The following is a 22,809-nucleotide window of genomic DNA, read 5'->3' as shown; positions in this document are numbered from 1 at the left end:
CAAGATATATCTCTTTGGCATGAAGATTATTTTGGGCTGGTTACTTTCAAAAACTGCAGACATGAGAGAAACTCTGAAAAGTAGAAGTTACCCTTTGTAAGAGACATTTCCATTTGTAAGGGAAATCTCCATCTGTAAAGATGTCTCCCTCTCTGTACCAGGAAGAAGGGGGATGACCTTGCCTCTAGAAACTCTTATCAATGCGGAAGGCAAGGACTTAAATCTGCATAATAACCTTACTCTTGTTTACTGTACTTGTCTGGTAACCTCCCATACTGACTCCCCCTACCCACAACATCCTCCTTTGTCTTTAGCTGAAGATGATATTTAAGGTGAGAGCTTCCGCCATTTTGGTGAGTTGCTCAGTTTTCCTGGGTCTCTCCCATGTATACATGTTATAAAGCTTTGTTTAATTTTCTCCTGTTATTCTGTCTCATGTGAATTTAATTCGCTGTCCAGCCAGAAGGACTTAGAGCGTGTAGAGGAAATATCTTCCTCCCCTACAGTTTAAACTTCTTAAATTTCCACAATGATTATAATTATATCTATAATCCAAAATCGACAATAACATTTTCTTTTTGTTTTTTATACACAAAAGTCTCAATTTATTTCTGCCCTATAGAAAGTGTTAAAGCATAGATTTTGTTACAATTCCAGAGCTAGGACTACTTATTGTTAAAGTAGAATGAATTATTAAATTGAATGAATTCTCACTGCCTTTAGGAGCTTCTGAAGAGATACACAGAGATGGATAGTCATTATGAGTGCTTAAATGGACTCTGTCTTGACTTGGAGAGGGAAATTGAAACCCAAAGAGAGCTTTCAATTAGAGTAAAAGCAAACCTCTCACTTCCACATCCACAAACCAGACAGATTCAGAAACTTCTCACTGCCAACCAGAGATGTTCCATGGAGTTCCACAGAGTCATGAAGAAACTCAAGGTACCACCTGTTTTAGTAATATCTTTGTAAATATTGCCATTAATTTCAGTTACAAACCAGTATATTTAAGTCCTGCTTTGGGAGTTGGTGTATTTGCTAATTAGTACATTTGCTACTGAATTAAAGATGGCATGGGTCTGAGAATAGCATGTGCAGGATCCTCAGTGCATCTAGGACCTGCTCATTCAACAAAACCTGAGCTCTGCCTTTGGCCTTAACAATGTGTCAGGGTGCTGGGGAGACAGAGATGAGCAACCGCTAAATCTCTCCTAGTCCAGTGGGTGAGGCAGACATTTGAACAGGTGAGAAGTGCAGTAGTGGACAATGTCCTGGAGAACAAGTTGAAGACAAGACTGGACTGGAAGCTGGGCTCAAGCAGTAAAGCTTAGAGTTCATTTTAGAGATGAGGAGGGGTCACTGGACAGTTATTTTAAGTGGTGGCAGTAATGTGATCGGGTTGCCATTGTAGAGACTTCACTACAGACAAAGAAGAAATGAGTCTGCAGGGGATGATAAGCCTGGTGGCAGAGAGAAGAGACAAGAGGCAGTTACAATTGTCCTGATGAGATGTGATGGGTGACAGTACTATGGGGGAAGGATTCATAGGGATGGAAAGGATGAAAGAAGTTAAAGAAATATTTGGCAGTTTACAATAGTAGGTCCATGTGCTTGACAGTGGAGGGAGGGGAGGGAAGTTCAGACTGAGCCCCAGGATTTGGGCTTAGCCGGGTTTGTGGATAGTGGTGCCATTAACTGATAGAAAGAAAAAACGAAAGGGAGAAGGCAGGTGAGGCAGGAGGAGAGATCTGGTGTTTAATTTGAGATGTTTTGAGATAGAAATAACTATAATGGAACATCCAGGAAGAGAAACCAAGTAGGCTTTTAGTTGTGAATCTGAGGTTTGTCAGGAGAAAAATCAGGACCACAGATAAAGATGTGGGATCCATCAGCATTTGGTGATAGATAGTACAACAGGTGTGAATGAGGCCACCCAGAAGTATAATAGAGTGAAGATAAAAGAGAACTCTGGAAAAGATCAGTTCTCAAGAGGCAGTAGCAGAAAAGAGAGCAACACATGAGTTTGAGGTTGGAAAAGTCAGAGAGATAAGAGAGAACTGAGCAAAAGTGCCATTGGTCAAGTCAGTGGAGGAGAGTGTGTCAAAGATGAAGTGGTCAAGAGTGGCAGATGCTTCAGACAGCCAGAACATGAATGAAGAGATCCCCTCAATTGTTGACAATAGAGCTTACTGGTGACCTTTGTCAGAGCAGTTTTAGTTGAGTGGTTAGGAAAGAGGCCAGATTGTAAATTGTTAAGGAATGGTGGAAGTTGAGGAAGTAGGAAGCGGTATCTTCCCTACCTAGGTAGATTGCCCCTCAGGCTCTAATAGTCTTCAAAAGCCTAACAATCAGATATCCAGAACTTATTCATGAGGTCCATAGAACCAGGGCATTCAAATTCTTGTCCCCTTTAAGCCACACTTGACAGGTAAGTCCTGAGGCAGGGCACACTCACGTTGGCCACCCAGCTGACATAGGCAGGAGAGGATGTTGAAATGAATCTCACTGGGAAAACTGCGTGATATAATTAACCAAAAGGAGGCAATAGAAAAAGGTGGGTTTATAGGGAAAGGCATCATGTTACATTGTAAACATATTGAATCTGAGGTAACTGTAGGACATCCCTGAGGTAGCTCCAGAAGGAAGTCAGAAATAAGAAACTAGAGGTCTGGAAGTCACTCTCCGAAGACGCTGAGAGTAGAAACTTGGGAATAGAGAGAGGTTCTTCCCTTCTTCCTCACTCCTCAGAGGATAGAGACAAACAAGACAAGCCGCCCCACCTCTTAGTCTTGAGAGTTTAGAACTTCCTCTAAACGTGATAAAAGTTTCATTTCCCAATTTGTTTCATGTTTTCCTGCAAGTATGTGTTAAGCCATGTTACAAAGATAAAGGAAGAACAACATGAATCCATCAGTAAACTTGAAATGGTTTTTATTGATGAAGTGGAAAAGCAAAATGAACTGCTAAGTAAAATGCAGCATCTTCAACAAGATGATGATGTACCATCCAGAGAATTAGGGGACCTCCAGTTGAGCCAGAAAATGGATCTACATATTGAGGTATGATTTATTTAAAATGGATTTAATTAGATTTTAAGTCTTTTTATCAAATAGAAAGGTACCTCTTCATGTGCTTAGAGTCATTTTCATTTATGAAATTAAAAACAGCTTGCAGAGGGGCCAGCCTGGTGGCGTAGCAAGTGGGTTCCTGTGCTCTGCTTTGGCAGCCTGGGGTTCGCTGATTCAGATCCTAGGCGTGGACCTGGCACTGCTCGTCAGGCCATGCTGTGGCAGTGTCCCACAGAGAAGAACCAGAAGGACCTAGAACTAGGATATACAACTATGTACTACTGGGGCTTTGGGGAGAAAAAAAATAGGTTGCAGGATGACAGCTGGCCAGATGTAAAGAGTGCCAAGTCATAGACTAGCCTCCTTTCAGAACTACACAGATATAGAAAAGTAGACTTAATATCAGCAAGTAGGATTTCTTGGAAGGCCAGAATAAGTTTCCAAATGCCTTCTAAAACTTCCTAGATCTGTGACTGGGAGTCACAGACATTTGTATTGTAGCAACCCCACATGGAGTGTCCTGCTCTCACCCAGCAGTGTGAGGCCCCTGCAGTTCCCAGTATGCATGCAAGGCCTGCTGTATGCACAGAAAAGCTGCATCCAGAAGCACTTCAGACACTGTCACAGATTCATTGTTTCGAACAGGTTTTAAAAATGCCAAAAGGCAGAATTTGTAGATGTGCCTCTGTTACATAGCCTATACTGCCAAAATTTTATTATTTAAATTAGAATTATATTTCTAATATAATGAGGATAAATTAGAATTATGTTTACTTCAAAATATTAGAAGTGAAAGTTCAGTAAGGTTATTTTCCCCTTTTTATGATATTTGTCTGATATTTAGATAAAAACTTTCCTAAGATTCAGGAGATTCAATGCTTATTTTTCACACAGGAAATTCTCAAAGATTTTTCGGAATGTGACTTCCACAGCATAAAGATGGAATTTCAACAAGTACTGAGTAATAGGAAAGAAATGACCCAGTTTTTGGAAGAGTGGTTGAATACTCATTTTGATATAGAAAAGCTTAAAAATGGCATCCAGAAAGAAAATGATAGGATTTGTGAAGTCAATATCTTTTATAATAAAAAGATAATTGTAAGTAGTACTTTTTTTGTGCTCATTCTTTTTTTTTGTTTGCTTTAATTTTTCTGCCTCATTCTTAAAAAGACTTAGAGCAACTTAATTTTAAGTATATTTTCTTTCATTTATTTGTATATGCTTCTTTATTTTTTTATTTGAAAAAGAGTGACTGTAAATGTGTTCTTCCTCTAACACATTTTGCTTCCTTAAGGTAATTAAATATATCAACTTGTAAAGAAGATAATAAAATGTTGCAGTATAACAATCCATTTCCACTGGTGAAACCTCAAATCTTGCCATTTTCCTCTGTCCTTTCTCGCTTCCGTAGGACCTGAGCCTTTTCCCCCAAGTATCCTCAAACAAGGTGAGATGCTAGCCTGTTTCAGGGCTGTGGGCAGCACCTGTGGTCAAGCCAAAGACAGCTCTAGTCCACTAATTAGTGAGGCCTTGTGCTTCTCACCTCGGTGCTGTTGCTATCATACGTGCTGATCCTTCAACTGTGAGGTTCAAACATGTGGTTTGTATCATTGTTCCCAAGGTGACCAGCCCTTGTGGACAGATTCATATGAACCAAGATTGCTTGAGATCAGTTTTATTAATTTGTTTTACTTTCCACTGATGAGAAGATTCATTCGGCTTTCTGAAGTAATCTCTACCTCATACACCTGGTAAAATTGTCATTAATCAGAAAGTTGCTTGTTATATAGGCAGTTGGAGCAAAGGGAGCTAGATTAATATTATAGCTCCTAAGATTGGTTTTATATTTCATTTGTTTGGGTAGTTCTTTCCTGACACTTTAATTTCATCTGGAAACTATACTTAAATCACATTGAAATGTAGATAACATTTTTAAAAAAGGTTTTCCTGTGGATAGTGAATCCCATTTGTCGAATACCCCAAGCTAGCAAAACAGTAAATGAGCTTTTAAAATAAAAAAAAATGGTCCACAATCAATGAAGAAAAGCATAAAACCAGTGTTTGGGATAAGATAATTTCCATATAATTCAGTGTTTTTCTCATAATATTGAGGGCTCACTTGTGGTTAGAAAGTAGAGATTTCTGCTCTGTGGATCAGCATGGATATGTGGCTTCTTCCACCATCTGAGCATAGCAATTGATAACTTGGTGTGGTGTGGGGTCAGTAGTCCAGAACCAAGGAGAGTCCAGGGTGCCAGCAAGAACACAACTAATTTAGGATCCGCATCTCACAGAACTACCATAAAGCCACAAAGAAAGATACAGGTAAGGCCAAGAAGGCATTCATGATGAGAGCAAAAAGTACATCCCATAGGAATAGGAAGTAAAAAGATGATAGAAGCAATTTCAGAGTGAGTCAGCCTTTGATGTAACGAGGGTATGGATTGGCTGTTACTCCCTGCACGGAAATAGAAGATTTTCAGATTACGAAAAGTCAGTAAATTTTTTTCCTTATAAACACTGAGGTTTGAAATGAAAGAGGAAAATAGATTGTTATTAAGTTTACTGGGTATGCTCTGCTATTAGATGTCAGTTAATGTTTATATATGACATTATATATGTCATAACATACATAATGATTTTAACCTGACCAGTTCTTCAGATTCCTCTTCATATGTCAGTGCTGATCTAATAGAATGAGATTATCATCTTGCAAATCAATATGAATCCTCTCTAGTCCTTATTCTTCTTTTATTCTCATAATCAATATCCAGCGTCTTCTGAAATGTCAGGAACTGGTGCAAGCCACAAAGAATGTTCACATTCTTTTAAAGTACTATTCTAGAATGTTCTGAATAATGAATTTCAACATATGCCTTGTCCTAGAACTCTAGTATTTTCCATAGTGGTTTTTTTAATACGTAATTCATTTTAGAAGCTATAGTGTTGTCTTTACTACTCAATAGGCTATAATAAATGAATCAACAGAGTTTGAGGAAAGAAATGTGACCATCACCAAAGAATGGGAACATGACCTGAAATCAGTGAAAGAGAAAAATGAAAAACTGTTGAAAAACTATCAAACTTTGAAGATCTCTCGAACATCTGGTGCCCTTGTTAATCCTACTACACAAGGCGATAAGAATCTTCATGTCACATCAAGAGCTACACAACTAACCACAGAGGTATGAGATTTCTTATAAGATGTTTTTCAATTTGCAGCTTCATTGTAGAGTTAAAGATGTATCATATGTAACATTTCAGAGCAAAATCACAGTATTGAAGGTATTAGGGAACATGCATGATGGACTTGTTTTTTAAATATAGTTCTATTGGGGCGCTCACTCAACTAATTATAAAGCTACATGTTACATAAGATCTTACCTTTGAATTATAAAATAGAAGTAACTCATGCCTTAATTTGATTAATAGGTATGTATACCACTTAAGGTGTTATTACCATACATTATAAGTTTTCTAAATCATGTGACTTTCTATTAAATTATAATCTATGTCTATAGTACCAAACTAGTTTAGAGGGAAAGAGCAATTTAGCTTTTCTCTAATTATCATCAGTGTCTTTAATATTGGTTAATGTGATCAAAACAAAAATGGAAGAGGCTAAAAGTATAATAAATTTCTTATACAGATTAACCTGTGCCCAAGAATCAGTACATTATTTGAATAATCCAATAACTGTATTAACTGCCCTTACTTGGGAATCTGTACAGCAAACACGCTGTTTTATTTTGTTAGCACACACGTCTTAGTGGGGAACCCGAGTGAATTACAACTTAGCATTTTTACCAAAATAAATATTTATAATAAAACATCAACTGCCAGTTTAATAATTATTACTAGTGGAAACTAGAAGATCACTAATATAGAGTTTATTGATTTGCTGATCACTACAGACCTCAGTCAGCTGTAGAGGTAAAAATAGTGGAAATATGAAACCCATCTTCCAAAGCAATAAGATAAACAAGCACAAGGAAATCCCATTTTCAATGACCCCAGGAAATACCCCATCAGATAATAAATCGTATGTTATTAGTTTGATAATTAGGCCAAATCAGAGTAGCACAGAGCAGGTCAGTGATGTGGAGGTAGAGCAGTGGGGCAGGCAGAGAGTTGGGCAGTCCACCCAAACAAGTAGGAGAATTCAGTGCATGACAGTAGGAGCAGTCAACTCAGGGGGGAAAGATAGTCTGCTTAATGTTTGAATCAGAACAACCAACTAGCCATCTTAGAAGAATAAGTCTGGACTCCTACCTCATTCATTAAACAAAAGTAAATTCCAGGTGGACCAAAAAGAAACGTTTTCCAGGAAAACCTGCATGTGTGTATATGTGAACAGTCTTATATTATGAACAAATTAAGATATTTTTGTACTTATAAAAAACTGGAAATAACCTAAATGTTCATTAGTAGGTGACAGGTTAACTAGTTTATAGTACCTCCATGAAATAGGATATATTTACCCATGAAAACAAAAATGCGAGAGATCTATGTGTTGATAATGAAAAGATCTGGAAAATATATTATCAAGTGAAAATAAAATTTTTAATTTTTTAAAAAGCAGGAGGCCAGCCCCATGGCATAGTGGTTAAGTTTGCATGCTCTACTTCGGCGGCCCAGTTCATGGTTCAGATCCCAGGCACGGACCTACACCACTCATTGGCAGCCATGATGTGGCAGCAATCCACATATAAAATGGAGGAAGATTGACATAGATATTAGCTCAGGGCTAATCTTCCTCAAGCAAAAAAAGAGGAAGTTAGCTCAGGGCTCATCTTCCTCAGCAATAAAAACCCACAAAAAACCAGAAGTATATATTTATTGTTGTTATGTGCTGTAGAGTCAGCTCTGATTCCTGGCAACTCTATGAATGAGTGATGTCCAATATCCTGTCCTCAAGAGCCCTACTCAGCTCCTGTAGACTCACGCCTATGGCTTCCTTTCTGGAATTACGCCATCTCGTATTTCGTCTTCCTCTTTTCCTGCTGCCTTTTACTTTTCATCATGTCCCCAAGGTAGGATAGTCTCAGTTTTACAATTTTTGCCTCCAGAGATAGGTCAGGCTTAATTTGCTCTTGGACCCACTTGTTCATTTTTCTGGCAGTCCAGGGTATCGGTAGAGCTCTCCTCCAACACCATATCTCAAATGAGTCCATTTTTTCCTGTCAGCCTTCTTCACTGTCCAGCTTTCGCACCCACACATAGTAATTGGGAATGCGAGGGTGTCGATAATCTTGGCCTTGGTCTCTAATGATACTCCCTTACTGTTGATGATCTTTCCTGATTCTTCCATCGCTGCCCTTCTGAGTCACAGTCTTCTCTTGATTTCTTGGCTGCGGTCTCCATTTAAACTGATGACTGAACCAAGGGAAACAAAACCTTTAACAATTTCAGTGTCTTCATGGTCTACATTAAAGTTGTATAGTTCTTCTGTAGTCATATCTGTCTTCTTCATGTTCGAATGCAGTCCTGCTTTGGCTCTTTCTTCTTTCACGCTATTCTGTGTGAACTTTCTTCTTACACACTATTGTGTGTGTGACTTACTGTTTTTGTAAACTGTATATTCACATGCGTAGATACATATAGAAAATTTCTAGAAGGATACACTTGAAAGAGTTTAGTAGTCATCGCTTTAGAGTCAGTGGGGGTTCTGAGATGGGGGAACTTAATTATATGCCTTTGGATTTTTCCACATACTTGTATTTTTCAGCATAAAAACTAGGTAATAAAAATAAAGGGAAAGATATGTTACATGTATTCCTCTAAAGTGTCAATTAACAAATATACTTTCTGTAAGTAGTGTTAATTTAAAATGTAAGTGCCTATTTAATATGCTTAGCACCATGCTAACTAGTAAATAAAATAAGTACTAACCTTATATAAAATCTGGGCCTCTTTTAGTCCTAAATGATCAGCTTCTAAATGAAAAAAATAATACATGTATAAATTGAGTGACATTTGGAGTCTCCATCTATCCTATGTTGATGCAATCTGAAAGATTAATACCTATATATGATCTTTGTTTCATATAAACTGTGATTCTGTCTTCAAGGCACACCTTATATATGTGTGTTTTTTTTAATAGAAGATTCAAGAGCTGGAAACTTCACTACGTGAAGCTAAAGAAACTGCCATGCAAAAGGAAGACAAGATTATAAAGATGCAGAAAGAGCTTGAGATGACTAATGATATAATAGCAAAACTTCAATCACAAGTTAATGAATCAAATAAATGCCTTGAAAAAACAAAAGAAATGATCCAAGTACTTCAGGTAACTTAAAACTCATTTTATAAATAAAGGCATAATTTTATAAATTATGCATAATAAATATAAATAAATGCATACGTTTATTTTCATGCCAAATAATGATTGTTTTATCTTCCTGTAAAAATTATTTTTAAAAAACATAAATATTCTTGACAGTTTAAAATATATCTTATTTTTTTAATTTTTTTTAATTTTTTTCCTTTTCAAAGTAAGGAAATTTTTTATTTTCACTTTAATTTCTGAATGCCAAAAATGTAGAGGATGTATGTTTGTATATCTCTAGTAGTATATTGCAACATTTTTTCATAAATATGTTTTTTTTAAATTTTTCATTATTGCAGTAACATTGGATTATAACATTATATAACTTTCAGGTGTACATCATAATATATTTCGAATTCTGTGTAGATTACATCATGTTCACCCCACAAAGACCAATTATCCATCACCACACGTGTGTCTAATCACCCCTTTTGCCCTTCCCCCTCCTCCCTTCCCTTCTGGTAACCACCAATCCAGTCTCTCTTGCTCTGTGTTTGTTTGTCATTTTTATCTTCTACTTATGAGTGAGATCATATGGTATTTGACTTTCTCCCTCTGACTTATTTCACTTAGCATAATACCCTCAAGGTCCATCTATGTTGTCACAAATGGCCAGATTTCATCATTTCTTATGGCTGAGTAGTATTCCATTGTGTATATATACCACATCTTCCATTCGTCCCTTGATGGGCACCTAGGTTGTTTACAAGCCTTGGCTATTGTGAATAATGATGTGATGAACATAGGGGTGCATATATCTTTTATGCCTTTGTGTTTTCAAGTTCTTTGGATAAATACCCAGCAATGGGATAGCTGGATCATATGGTAGATCTATTCTTAATTTTCTGAGGCGTCTCCATACTGTTTTCCATAGTGGCTTCACCACTTTGCACTCCCACCAGCAATGTTTGAGGGTTCCTTTCTTTCCACATCCTCTCCAACACTTGTTTCCTGTCTTGTTAATTATAGCCATTCTGACCAGAGTGAGGTGATATCTCCTTGTAGTTTTGATTTGCATTTCCCTGATAGCTAATGATGTTGAACATCTTTTCATGAGCCTGTTGGCCACCCATATATCTTCTTTGCAGAAATCTCTGTTCAGATCTTTTGCCCACTTTTTAATTGAGTTGTTGGTTTTTTCTTGTTGAGACTTTCTTTTTATTTTTCAAAAAAATATGCTTCTTATCTAAATATTTAATACTCTGTTAGATAAGTACATTTTAAAATTATATTTTTTTCTACTTAATCCCCTGTTATTGAGTCCCACCTGGTAGCCTATGGGCTTAATCTAACCTGTTTTCTCTAGAAAGAGCAGAGTTGAAATGTTTTTGAGCTTGAATGCCGTTACACAAGTCGCACCCTCCTTCATCACAGCCTTCCTTCCTCGTCTGAGCCACAGCTACTTCTCACTCTTCTGCTACTTGGGTCGGATCCTAATAGGCATTTTGTTCACTGTTCCTGCTCCAGTGTCTCTTCTCTTCATTCAAAAATTAGAAACAAGCCAAGAATGCCTACTCTTTTCATTATTTAACATTGTTCTAAAAATTCTGGTTCTTTCAATGAGACATGAAACAGAGAGGCAAGAGAAAATAATCTTAATTTTGTTTTTAGAAATTGTTAGTATAGCTAAAAACCAAGAAAATCAACTGTAAAGCTTTAAAATCTTTGAGAGTAATTTTTTAATACTTCAAATAACTAAATGATCACATTTTTATTCATTCAACAAGTATTTGTTGAATACCTACTATGTGTTGGTCATTGTTCTAGATGCCATGTGTACTGCAATGGAAAAAAAATAAAGCCTCCTTGAAGAGGCTTACATTCTGCTTCATGAAGTCAGAAAATAAACAAGTATATATGTTTGTTAAACGGTGAGAAGTGCAATGGAAAAATATTAAGCCAGACAGAGGTATATAGGTGCAGGGTGAGAGTGGGTGTGAGTAGGAGTGTGATTTTGTAAGGGGAGTTGAGGAGAGCCGCACAATTAAGATGACGAAGTGATGGTGTGAGCTGTCTGGTAGGGAAGGGCCTTCTAGGCAAAAGAAGTAGCAAATGCGAAGGCCGCAACACAGAAGTAGTTGAGATGTATTCAAGGAAACAGCAAGAAAGCCAGCGTCTCCTGAGCAGCGTGGGCAAGGATAGAAGGGGAAATAGGTGAGAAGTAGCAGAGAGCCAAATCATAAAGCATCTTGAAAGCTATTTGTAAGCACTTTGGGTTTTATTCTGGATGAGATGGGAAGTCATCAGAGGATTTTGGCAAAATGATATAGTCTGACTTAAATTTTTAAAGGCTGCCCTTTGAAAATAGAATCCAGGAAGGCGTGTTTGTTAGTGACGTGCCAGCTCCTACAACAAAGGGAACCACAAAATGCAATGGCTCAAACAAAACAGAAGCTTATTTCACACGTAAAAGTGTGGGTTCCAGCTTGGCAAGTGGCTCCTTTCCACATGGTCATTCAGAGGCCCCCGTTTCTCCCATCTTGTTTCTCCAGCACTTCCTTGGTGCTGTTTTCATCTGCATGGTTAAAGCCCAGTTGTAAGCTGTCCGTGCTCAGGCTCACAGAAAAGGGACAAGATGGAGAAGCTAAAAATTGTCTTAAAATCTGTACTCATAAAGGCTCTGGCCCAGAAGTGGCACATGTCTCTTCCTCTCATATTTCTTTTTTTTTGCAAAATATTTAGATTCAATTTATCAAAGAGAAAGCCAAACACGTACCTCTCGTATTTCTTGGAGTCAGAGATGATTCCAAAGTTTTTGGCCTGAGCAGCCAAGAAGATAGAGTTGCTACATACGGAAATGGGAAAGACTGCCAGAAGAGGAAGTTTGAAACCAGGAAAGTTCAGTTTTGGACATGCTGAATTGGAAATGCCCACTGGGGACACCCAAGTTGAGATATGACTTAGGCAATTGAATATCTGAGTCTGAGCAAGATATAGGCGAGAGGTTTAAGTTTGGGGAATCATCAGCGTATAAAAATCATGAGACTGGACGAGGGCATAAGCATAATGGAGAGGAGATGTGGAGTAACCAAATGATACTGAGATGGAGCAGCCAGTGAGTGAAAAAGAAAAGGGGGTCTGGGCAACAGAGTGGTTCCAGTTTCTTCATATAAGTGAAGCTAGTGTTTCAAGAAAGAGGGAGTAAGCGACAAATTTCTCCACACTCAGTATAGATTGGTACAGGTGTCTATGGAGAGAGGAATATCTTTCCTGCATACTAAAAGTAACCATTTAGATAATATAATAGAGTATGCCATTGTACAGCATCCATGAGGAAAGAAAGCAAAGTATAGGGTATCCATAAAATCTTTATACAGTTTGAATTTTTAAGAATCTGTTTCTGTATTTTATATAAATATTCTATAAAATGCAACAGTATATTTAACTCGAGATTTGGCATAGTAAAATGCAAAGATATTAACTTTTAACCTATTCACCACTATTTTAATTCACCTGGATATAGCTGTCCAATATAATGTAGGGTTTATTAAGTGAATATAGAAGAAAGTAATTTGAACAAATGACTCATTAACAGTTTTGTTTAAATCTTGATACATTTCCTCTGTTGTATCTTTACAAATTATTTATATCAAGTAGCAGTAAATTTGTTAAAAATTCAAACTGTGCTAGTACTTTAGGGACATCCTGCACAGTGGGAAAAAAAGATCTTATTTATAACTGGCACAAAATATAAAATGCTCAAGTGACTAACCTTAACAAAAAATGAGGCAACATATATGAAAAGAACAACAAAACTCTAAAAGGAAATATAGGAGAGCATGTGGTTTAAAATAAGAAATATGCCATTTCCTAGGTTGTAACCTAAATACTGTACAACCATCAGTTTTTCCCAAATTAATTTCTAAAGTTAATGTAATTCAAATCAGAATCTCAAAGGAATTCTTTTTCTGGTAGAGCAAAGAAAGTTTCTCAGCAGACTCCATCTAAAATAGGATGAGCAGGTGCTGTTCACTGAGAACACAGGCGCTCAGACTCCTCAGGCGGCTAGAGGATGTTTAAGGCTGTCAGCGCTTCTGAGTGCAGCTTGGGCACACGTCGTGTGTTTGAAATAAGGAATTCTCACTGTCTTTCATTTCTAAGAGAGTATTTCCAATTTCAATTTCTTTTACTCAAGAATTGTTTTAAAACTGTTATATATGACTAATTTATTTCATTATATTGTGGCAAAAAAATTACTGCAATTTCTCCATTTTTAGAATATATTGAAATTTTCTTTTAGGTGTCATAAATGAATAAATATTTTTAGAGTTCTTTGAACTTTTAAATCAAAATGTATACGAATAGATCAATGGAACAAAATAGAGAGCCCAGAAATATATACACACAAATATAGTCAGTTCATCTTTGACAAAAGAGCAAAGGCAATTCAATGGAAAAGGATAGTCTTATCAACTAGCGGTGCTGAACAACTGGACACCTTTCACAAAAATTAACTCAATTGATTGTAACCTAAATCTAAAACACAAAACTAGAAAATGCCTAGAAGATAACGTAGGAGAAAATCGAGGTGACCTTGGGTTTGGCATTGACATTTTTTTACATACAACACCAAAAGCATAATCTATGAAGGAAAAAAATTGATAAACTGGACTTCATTTAAATTAAAAATGTTTGCCCTATGAAAGACAAGCCACAGACTGGAAGAAAATCTTTGCAAAACACATATCTTTCAAGAACTGTTATCCAAAATATACAAAGAACTCTTAAAACTCAATAATTAGAAAGCAAACAGCCTGATTTAAAAATAGGCAATGGATCTGAACAGACACTTCACCAGAGAAGATACACACATGGCAAATAAGCATATGAAAAGATGCTCCACATCATATGTCATTAGAAAATTGCAAATTAAAAAACAATGAGATACCACTGTACATCCACTGTATCTCAAAATATAATGGCCAAAATCCGGAACACTGACTACACTAAATGCTGGCAAGGAGTGGGGCCAGGAGCTCTTGCTCACTGCTGGTGGGAATGCAAGTGGTACAGTAGCCACTTTAGAAGAGAGTTTGGCAGTTTCTTACAAAACTGACACCACTCCAGCCAGTCATATGCTCAAGGAGTCCCTGATATCAGCATCTGGTCCAGAAAGCCAGGGTATTTTACTGGTGCCATGACTGAGCAAATACTGGGCTCCTCCCAGAATGGGCTTATCTGACCTAGTCAGCAACCCTCTTAAGCTGAGCATCTCAGCTTTGGAAGCTTGCATCTTTTTAGTCTTTGCTAACTACGTGTGTGTGCAAATGTTTTTATAGGCACTAGGGGTAACGCCTAGAGGAATGAAGAGCTCTCTGGGTCCCTATTTAGATGGGTTTATTTTTGTATTCAATATATAATAGTAATCCATAGTATGGCTGTGGTAACAGCAATAAAAGAAATGAATGATTTATTCAGCAATAATAAGAAATGAGCCATCAAGCCACAAAAGACATGGAGGAACCTTAAATGCACATTGCTAATTTTAAAAAGCCCATCTAAAAACACTGCATACTGTATGACATTCTGGAAGAGGCAAAACTAGGCGAACAGGAAAAGATCAATGATTACTAAGGGTTCTGGGGGAGGGTGGAGGGATGGATAAGTGGAGCACAGGAGATTTTTAGGGCAGTGAAACTATTCTGCATGATACAGTGATGATGAACACGTGTCATACATTTGTCAAAACCCATGGACTATACAATGCAAACAATAGACTCTAATGTAAACTGTGAACGTCAGTTAATAATGTATCGATATTGGCTCATCATTTGTAACAATCATACCACACTAAGATGTTAATAATAGGAGAAACTAGGGGAGGACACGGGTATTACCGGGACTCTATGTACTCTGCTCAATTTGTCTATAAACCTAAAATTGCTCTAAAAAGTTAAACCTATTTATTAAAAAAGATTTTTGTATATGTTTGTATGTATATATGACTGATTTTTTTCTGAGTCGAAGTAGATGTATGGCTAGATTGAACCAACCTTGAGTACAGAATATCCCCAATAATGTTATATAATATTTTGTGCCTTGAATTCAGTTCTACTTTGATATTTATATTACTGTTCATCTCTTGTCTTATTTTCCTGATTTACCTTTATCTACCCATTTCATTCGTTTCAACCTTTCTGTTTCATTTTGTTTAAGTATATTGTTTTTTAATTGGGAAAAATATTTGTTTTAAGAAATAGAAGTCATAGGTTTTCTAATTACACATTAGCTTCCAATAGCTTCACATGTACTTCACATCAAATATCTATTTGTTACTCATTTTAGGGTTAAAATTTGTGCCTTTCCTCCTTTTCATATGTTTGGAGTTTGCTGTTTTAAAATGTTCCTACTATATTAGGTAGTTAACAAGTCTTTGAAACTGCTCTAAAATTACTTTATTTCTCTTTTCTCTAAAACCTTTAGGACAAAGTTGCTTTAGGAGCTAAGCCCTATAAAGAAGAAATTGAAGAGCTCAAAACAAAGCTGGTGAAAATAGACCTAGAGAAGATGAGAAATGCCAAGGAGTTTGAAAAGGAGTATGTCTTTGTCTTAATTGAATATGACTTTAGTAGCTTAAATTTCCTTTCTAAACTGTATAAATCTAAAATATATTAAGATATTGTTATTGCTTTTTATAAAATAAATACAAACATCTACAGATTTTAAAGTTATTAAATTCTCATTATGTATGCAAAGGTTTTGAAAACAAGCACAATTCTGATCAATTACTGACATACTATGTCTTTGGATACTTCTTGTTCAATCATATAGGAACAGCTTAAAAATGGCCTTTTTTGTTTGAAAGTGAATATTAAGAACGTGTGTGTGTTTTTAGCAGTTTGTCTAAGGTTTCTGTTGGTTCTCTTAATTTCATTTGTTCTTCCTATTGTATTTTTGTGTAAGGTTTTATTTCCTTTTAAATTGTAGTACTTAGTGCCCAAGAGCATATTCCCTTTTTATTGATTTATTTATGTATAGTACCATATACAATAGCATGCCTAAAGTTCTTTGTGGTATAGCATAATGAAAAGAACATTAAACAGAGAGTCAAGGAAACTGAATTAGAAATATAATGTTGCCACTTATTAATATGTCACCTCTGACTCCTCACACTTTTTATTCTTCCTGTAAATGTTTAATAAATGTTTAATGATGATATCTAATTTTGCCCAAAAAGTCGCACTCTGAATCTTCATGCATTCTAACCAGCCTTCTATTGATAGGACTGTTGGTTTTAGTGGAGCATCATTAAAAAGGCAATTTTAGTGGCCAGCCCAGTGGCACGGTGGTTAAGTTTGCACATTCCGCTTCAGTGGCCCAGGGTTCACCATCCTAGGTGTGGACCTACACATCACCTGTCAAGCCATGCTGTGGTAGGCATCCCACATATAAAGTAGAGGAAGATGGGCACCGATGTTAGCTCAGGGCCAGTCCTCCTCAGCAAAAAGAGGATTGGTGGCAGATGTTAGCTCAGGGCTAGCTAATCTTCCTCAAAAGAAAAAAATTTTTTTAAATAAATGCAAAGCAATTTTATATAGAATAGAATCAGCAGATACTTTCAGTCTCTAAGAAAGGCAGAAAGTCTCATAATTTAGCATTGCCAATTAACACTCAAGCAAATAATTAACAGAATGTCTTTTTCTCCTGGGTGCAATGAGCAGACTGTGACCTCTGACTGTGTCACCTCAGATCAGAGCTGCAGTCGAGTGTGCTTTCCTTACAGTGTATACAGAAGGTGCTTTTGGTTTTACGCTTTGGTAATTGTTGTACCTTCAAGAGGTTTCTAGGACCTCATGATAACAACCCAATTATTTGTTTTATGGTGCCCCTGAATGTAATTTTGCTCAATATCCAGTTAATGATACCTATTGGGCTTTCAGAAATTTTAAAAGAATTGGTTTCTCAATGTTAAAAAAAAATTGCCCCTGCAGCCAAACAGAACACTTCCAATTTGATGGTGTTATTTATGGCTATAAAGTGCATGATACCAGGGGGTATCGTGAGGGCTTACCTACTGCTGCTTATGCATATCATATCAATGTGATGTATCTTATCAGAAAATTCTTGACAGCAGTTCTGTTTATTCTTCCATTAAAAATTAGTTGCTGGCCTTTTACATATTTCTGTTGTTATTCTTAATAGAATTACTTGTACAAAAGCCACTGTAGAACATCAAAAAGAAGTTATAAGGCTATTGAGAGAAAATCTTAGACGAAATCAGCAGGCCCAAGATACTTCAAGTAAGTAGAAAATGCTGATATTTCCAGATCTTTTTCCGTCTTACTTCTCAGTATACTTACACATTTTGAAGACTGCTACTATATATATGACAGTCAAGAATAAACCTGTTAATCACTAATTTATAAAGAACTATTTTTAAAATGAATTCATTGAGATCATATTTATCCTGTGATACCTCCTTAAGTTTCCTGTAATCTCAACTATTTATCCATTATAGATTCTTAAAAACTATGAATGTAACCTGTGCGCTATCAGATCTTTACATATCAGTGAAGATACCTTCAGTAGTATACAAGAATGACTTACCTGTCAAGGTAGACGTACCCTTCCCAATAAAACACAAGCATATCTTAATAGATTTTAACCATGTGCACTGTAAAAACATAGTCAGTATACAGTAAATATTATCCTACTTGTTGTTGGTACTGAAAATACAGACTTGATGCTTACTGGCAAACTCTTTGAAACTTATCTTAGATACAGTTTTCAAATCTAATCATCAAATTTCTGCATATACATTCCTCAAACTGTATCTTTTCCCATATTTCTGTCTCTTATGTTTCATTTGAAAAGAGAGAATGCTGAACAGTACTTGGGGCAGCTTTGTGTAGTGGGTCCAGCATCGAAATAACGTCACGAACAGTTCTCTAAGCTGACTGCCCTCACTTAACAGCCTGTGAAATCATGAGGAGAACGCCTGACCTTCTAGATTGGATATAGACTTGTAAGGATCAGGCTAAAAGTTGTGTGTGAAAGCACACTGAAAATTCTAAATGTCAGGCAAATGCAAGATGATGTTTGTGTGTATTATTGTCCATGCATTGTCTGGTGCTTGTTTAGTTTGAACTGCCCTAGTGTCCATTGCAGGATAATTGCAGCTCCTACCTGGAAAACTTCAAGGGGTAAAAATAGAACTTTTGTTGTTAGAGAAGGGTCAGGATGATTCCTTCTAATTTGTGACTTTCAGGTACGTGTTATACCTGAATTCAGAATAATTGAAAAGGAAATGGACATTGAGTGTCTTCCCCACACTCATCTTGCCCCTCCCTTGTAAACAGTCAGTGACCCAGTGGATCATTCCACTTTCTAAGCACCTCACACTTTTATGCAATTTTACCTAAAATTTACAAAACAGTTCTTTACATTACTTGTACACATATGGTGTAAAATACTGAATAGTATATTCTTTAATAGCAGTCTAAGGTTTATTTAGTTAACAAATACGTGTTGAGTATTGGGAGCACATTGACTGCCTTGGGGTGGACCCCACACACGCTGTGTGGTGGAAGCAGCCCTCCAGGGGACCCCACTGGCGTCGAGAGTAGACAGTGAAGGGCAGCTCCGACTGCTGCCGTCACCGTGAGTGATCCTAGCAGGTGGTGGTGGTGGAGGTAGTGGGTGGAGAGAAGCAGGGGTTCCACAGATACTTAGAATCCATGATGGAATTGGCATAGGAGGTGAGGGAAGAGGAGGAAGTCAAGGATGACGTTCAGGGAGATGGTGCTGAGATGCTTTGTTTTTTATAGTGATTTATTGAACTTACTAATGTTTCCTTTATTGTGAACTTTGGAGATAATTAAAATTACCACCTGCCTGTGTGTTTGCCTCCCACAGTGATATCAGAACATACTGATTCTCAGCCTTCAAGGAAACCCTTAACCTGTGGGGGTGGCAGCGGCATTGTACAAAGCACAAGAGCTCTTATTTTGAAAAGTGAATATATACGGCTAGAAAAGGAAATTTCTAAGTTAAAGCAGCAAAATGAACAGTTAACAAAGCAATGGAATGAACTGTTAAGGTAAGATCTGCTTACCTGATACAGGAATTATGCTTATGGTGGTACGTGTGGGAGAGGATGATGCCTACACATGCATATATATTTTTTGCAGTGGGCAACCCCTCACACATATAGGGGAAGTAATTTTTAGAGCTCATGTAATGTGTCTTTTTTAAAAGGAATGAGAATATGGTAGCACCATTCCAGAGGTTTGCTATCCATCAACTGACCTTTTTTTTTTCCTGAGGAAGATTCCCCTGAGCTAACATGCCAATCTTCCTCTATTTTTAGTATGTGGGCTGCCAGCACAGCATGGCCACTAACAGAGTGATGTGGGTCCACACTCGAGAACCAAACCCAGGCTGCCAAAGTGGAGTGCCCGGAACTTAACCACTAGGCCACAGGGCTGGCCCATCAACTGATTTTAGCTAAGCCTGTTTTTAACTAAGCCAAGAACCAAAAAGTAAACCAAGATCTTTGAGGGGAGCTTAAATATGCCACAAATATGCCCAAGTCAGTGAGGCTTTACTCAAAGGAGAATCCCTGAGGTCCATTATTGTAGCCCATTAACCTTTATAAACAGTTGTAAAAAATTTAATTAATTGGCTTCTACCAAAGATTAGAATCTTGTGCTAATCTTTACTAATGATGCAATAGAAGAAAAATAGGCATTAAATAAATATGCAAATAGCTACTGTTCTGTGTGAGGCTATTAAACAACAAAAAAAGCAAACAGGACATTATGAAAGGGTCCAACAGAGGGATCAGACCTTATCTAGATGTGGGGAGGGGCGGTGATCAAGAAACTAATATGTAAGAGTAGATCTGAAAATGAGTAGCAGTTAGGCTTGATGACAGGAGAGATGGCTAAGCCTTCTAGGCTGAGGGAACAGCATGTGCACAGGCTTTGAGTCAAAGAGGAAAGTGGAACAGAAAGACATGCAGTGTGGCCAGAGCATACAGAATGAGGCAGAGTAAGTGCAAGATGCGATGCCAGAGGCCACTGGTCCAGATTACACATTGCAGGTCATTCTGAGGCAGCTGGGGTGGTCTCCTAAATGTAACGGGAGGATTACCACCACTGGAGGATTTTAAGCTGGGGCCTAATGAGCTCATACGGCGTCTCTAGCTGCTAGAGCAGAATGGGGGGGAACCCAAAAGTGTGAGGTTGTATCACAACACTTGGCTGACTGATCAAAGAAAGGAGAGCAGGGCCTAGGATTGCTTCCCAGGCTTCTCTGAAGGAGTGAATAAATGCAGGCAGCATTTCCTGTGGGAAGCAACACTATAAGTAATCCAGAAAAGCACAGTGTAATATATCTTTTAAAATAACAAAGGTACATTAAAGATTCATCCATCCAGAAGACTAACTTATCAAATTATTGCCACAGAGCATCAGTAGATAAACCATGCTGGACGACATCACTGATTCATTTGAAACCTAATATCATACTTTTCAAGATTCTGTGATCACGGAGATTTAGTACAATTTTTCAATTTATATTGACCTCATTTCATTTTCTGAACTGTGGAAATAATCCAAACTTAGGAAGCATTAGGTTGAAATTAAAATGTAAATATGATAAAATGGTAAATTATATGTCACATATATTTTACCACAATTAAGAAAAAAAATTTTATGTAAATATGAATATATTTCTGGAATTGAGCAGTCTTACAGTCTCTTTTATTTTTCCCCACATTTAAGCAATAATCATCATCTTTCCAATGAGGTCAAAATGTGGAAGGAGAGAACTCTTAAAAGAGAAGCTCACAAAGAAGTGACTTGTGAGAATTCTCCAAAGTCTCCTAAAGCGACCGGACCAGCTTCTCAAAAGAGACAGCATACGCCTTCTCAATGCAAGGAACGGAATTTACAAGATCCTGTGCCAAAGGACTCACCGAAATCTTGGTTTTTTGATGGCCGATCAAAGTCTTTCCCAGCACCTCACCCAGTTCGCTATTTTGATAACTCAAGTCTAGGCCTCCGCCCAGGTGGGTAAATATACTGGTTACTTGGGGATCGGGGATAACGGTTGGAACTCATTTGTCACCTGTGGCCCCAAAGGGCAAGTTTAGACAAGAGAAGATGTCATGGAGAAGCTGCACTGCAGAGATGTCATTTGCTGTCTCTGTGAGAAGTTTCTCCAAAGCACAGCACTGAAGTGAAATCACTTTTTACCCCGAGGGAAGTCTTATTCTGCCTCCTGAACCTTCAACTTTTCCCTCAGATAGACAAGCAGCTCTCGAGGACACAGAGAGACACCATCCTACAAACATAACTACTTTTACTGCAAAAGACCTTCTTATCAATTCAATGGGCCAGTATTTCCAGTAGCATTATATTCATTTTACACAAGCCAGATCATAGACTTATATCATTTACATATTCATTCAATGAACAGAAATTTTTGGTCTCCACCTATGTGTCACATATTGCACCCTGATGGTACATTGATAACCAAACCAGATATGGCCCCTGCCTTCCTGGAGTTCACAGTCTAGTGGGTATAGACGGTGATCAAGTAGTCAAAAAAGGTACAGTTCTAGAGTTCAAAAGCCTATGAGTTTTTAATAGGTTGTTTTAGGAACATAAGGAAGTCTTCCTTGAAGAAGGGGACTGAGATCTAACAGGTTAAGGTGAGTTAGCTTAACAAAGAGGGGAGGGGAAGGCGATTCAGGCAGAGGGAACAGGGTCGGCCCAGCTGGGAGAGACCGTAACCAGGGGAAGGGTTGGAAAACCACGTGTGGCCAGAGCGCAGTGCACACAGGTTCCTCTGGGTGAAGTCGGTGAAGCCAGAGAGAGAAGAGCCAGATGCGCAGGACTTTGTGGGTTGTGGAGAGGAATTTTTACTTCATCCTGGGAGCATGCTAGAGGAAGCCGTTGAAAGATGTTAAAGAACAGCAGGAGAACATAATGGGTTATCAATTTGAAAACATTACCTCAGCTGTAAGGTAAACTGTATATAAGCTGTATGTTGTGTTGCAACCAAACGTGTTTTTTAATAAGATGACTTTTGCTTTCTATTTTTTTCTCAGAAGAACAAACTGCTGGAGCAGAGAGTGTGGATCCTCAGCCAGGCCCTTGGCACGCCTCCTCAGGACAAGCTGTGCCCGAGTGCAAGATTCAGTAAACTCTGCTGTCACTTTTCTAGGGGCCTAGTGTTCCTTATTTAGAAATGACTGTATTTGTTACTTTATTTTTCTATCCCTGGCAATGATGTCACAGTCCAACTTAATTTCAATTCAGTTTGCACTTTGCCATTAGAAATTGAGGCATTCCAGTCATTTAGAATGGTGATAGACTGCCTTCTTCCTGAATGTGGTAATACTTTAGAAGTTGAATTGTTTTATTTATTTATATATTTTGTGAAGAATAAAGTTATTGAAGGAAA

The 22,809-nt window shown here is 37.5% G+C and overlaps 1 protein-coding gene across 1 annotated transcript in view; it reads left to right on the top strand.

The window, feature by feature from the left end:
- LOC123283882 (centromere-associated protein E-like) overlaps positions 1-22,809 on the top strand; it is a 37,366-nt gene extending 14,557 nt beyond the window's left edge. Inside the window, exons 5-14 of the mRNA XM_070503563.1 lie at positions 724-942; positions 2,862-3,059; positions 3,963-4,166; positions 6,035-6,253; positions 9,172-9,357; positions 15,820-15,932; positions 17,539-17,636; positions 19,252-19,435; positions 21,123-21,409; positions 22,454-22,809. Coding sequence (XP_070359664.1) covers positions 724-942; positions 2,862-3,059; positions 3,963-4,166; positions 6,035-6,253; positions 9,172-9,357; positions 15,820-15,932; positions 17,539-17,636; positions 19,252-19,435; positions 21,123-21,409; positions 22,454-22,548 — 1,803 coding nt within the window. The 3' untranslated portion in view covers positions 22,549-22,809. The remainder of the gene's footprint in view (positions 1-723; positions 943-2,861; positions 3,060-3,962; positions 4,167-6,034; positions 6,254-9,171; positions 9,358-15,819; positions 15,933-17,538; positions 17,637-19,251; positions 19,436-21,122; positions 21,410-22,453) is intronic.

Source organism: Equus asinus, unplaced genomic scaffold (assembly GCF_041296235.1).
Source record: "Equus asinus isolate D_3611 breed Donkey unplaced genomic scaffold, EquAss-T2T_v2 contig_3, whole genome shotgun sequence".
NCBI lineage: Eukaryota > Metazoa > Chordata > Mammalia > Perissodactyla > Equidae > Equus > Equus asinus.
Note: the sequence above shows the minus strand (reverse complement) of the source record. Positions and strands in the feature narration are given on the sequence as shown.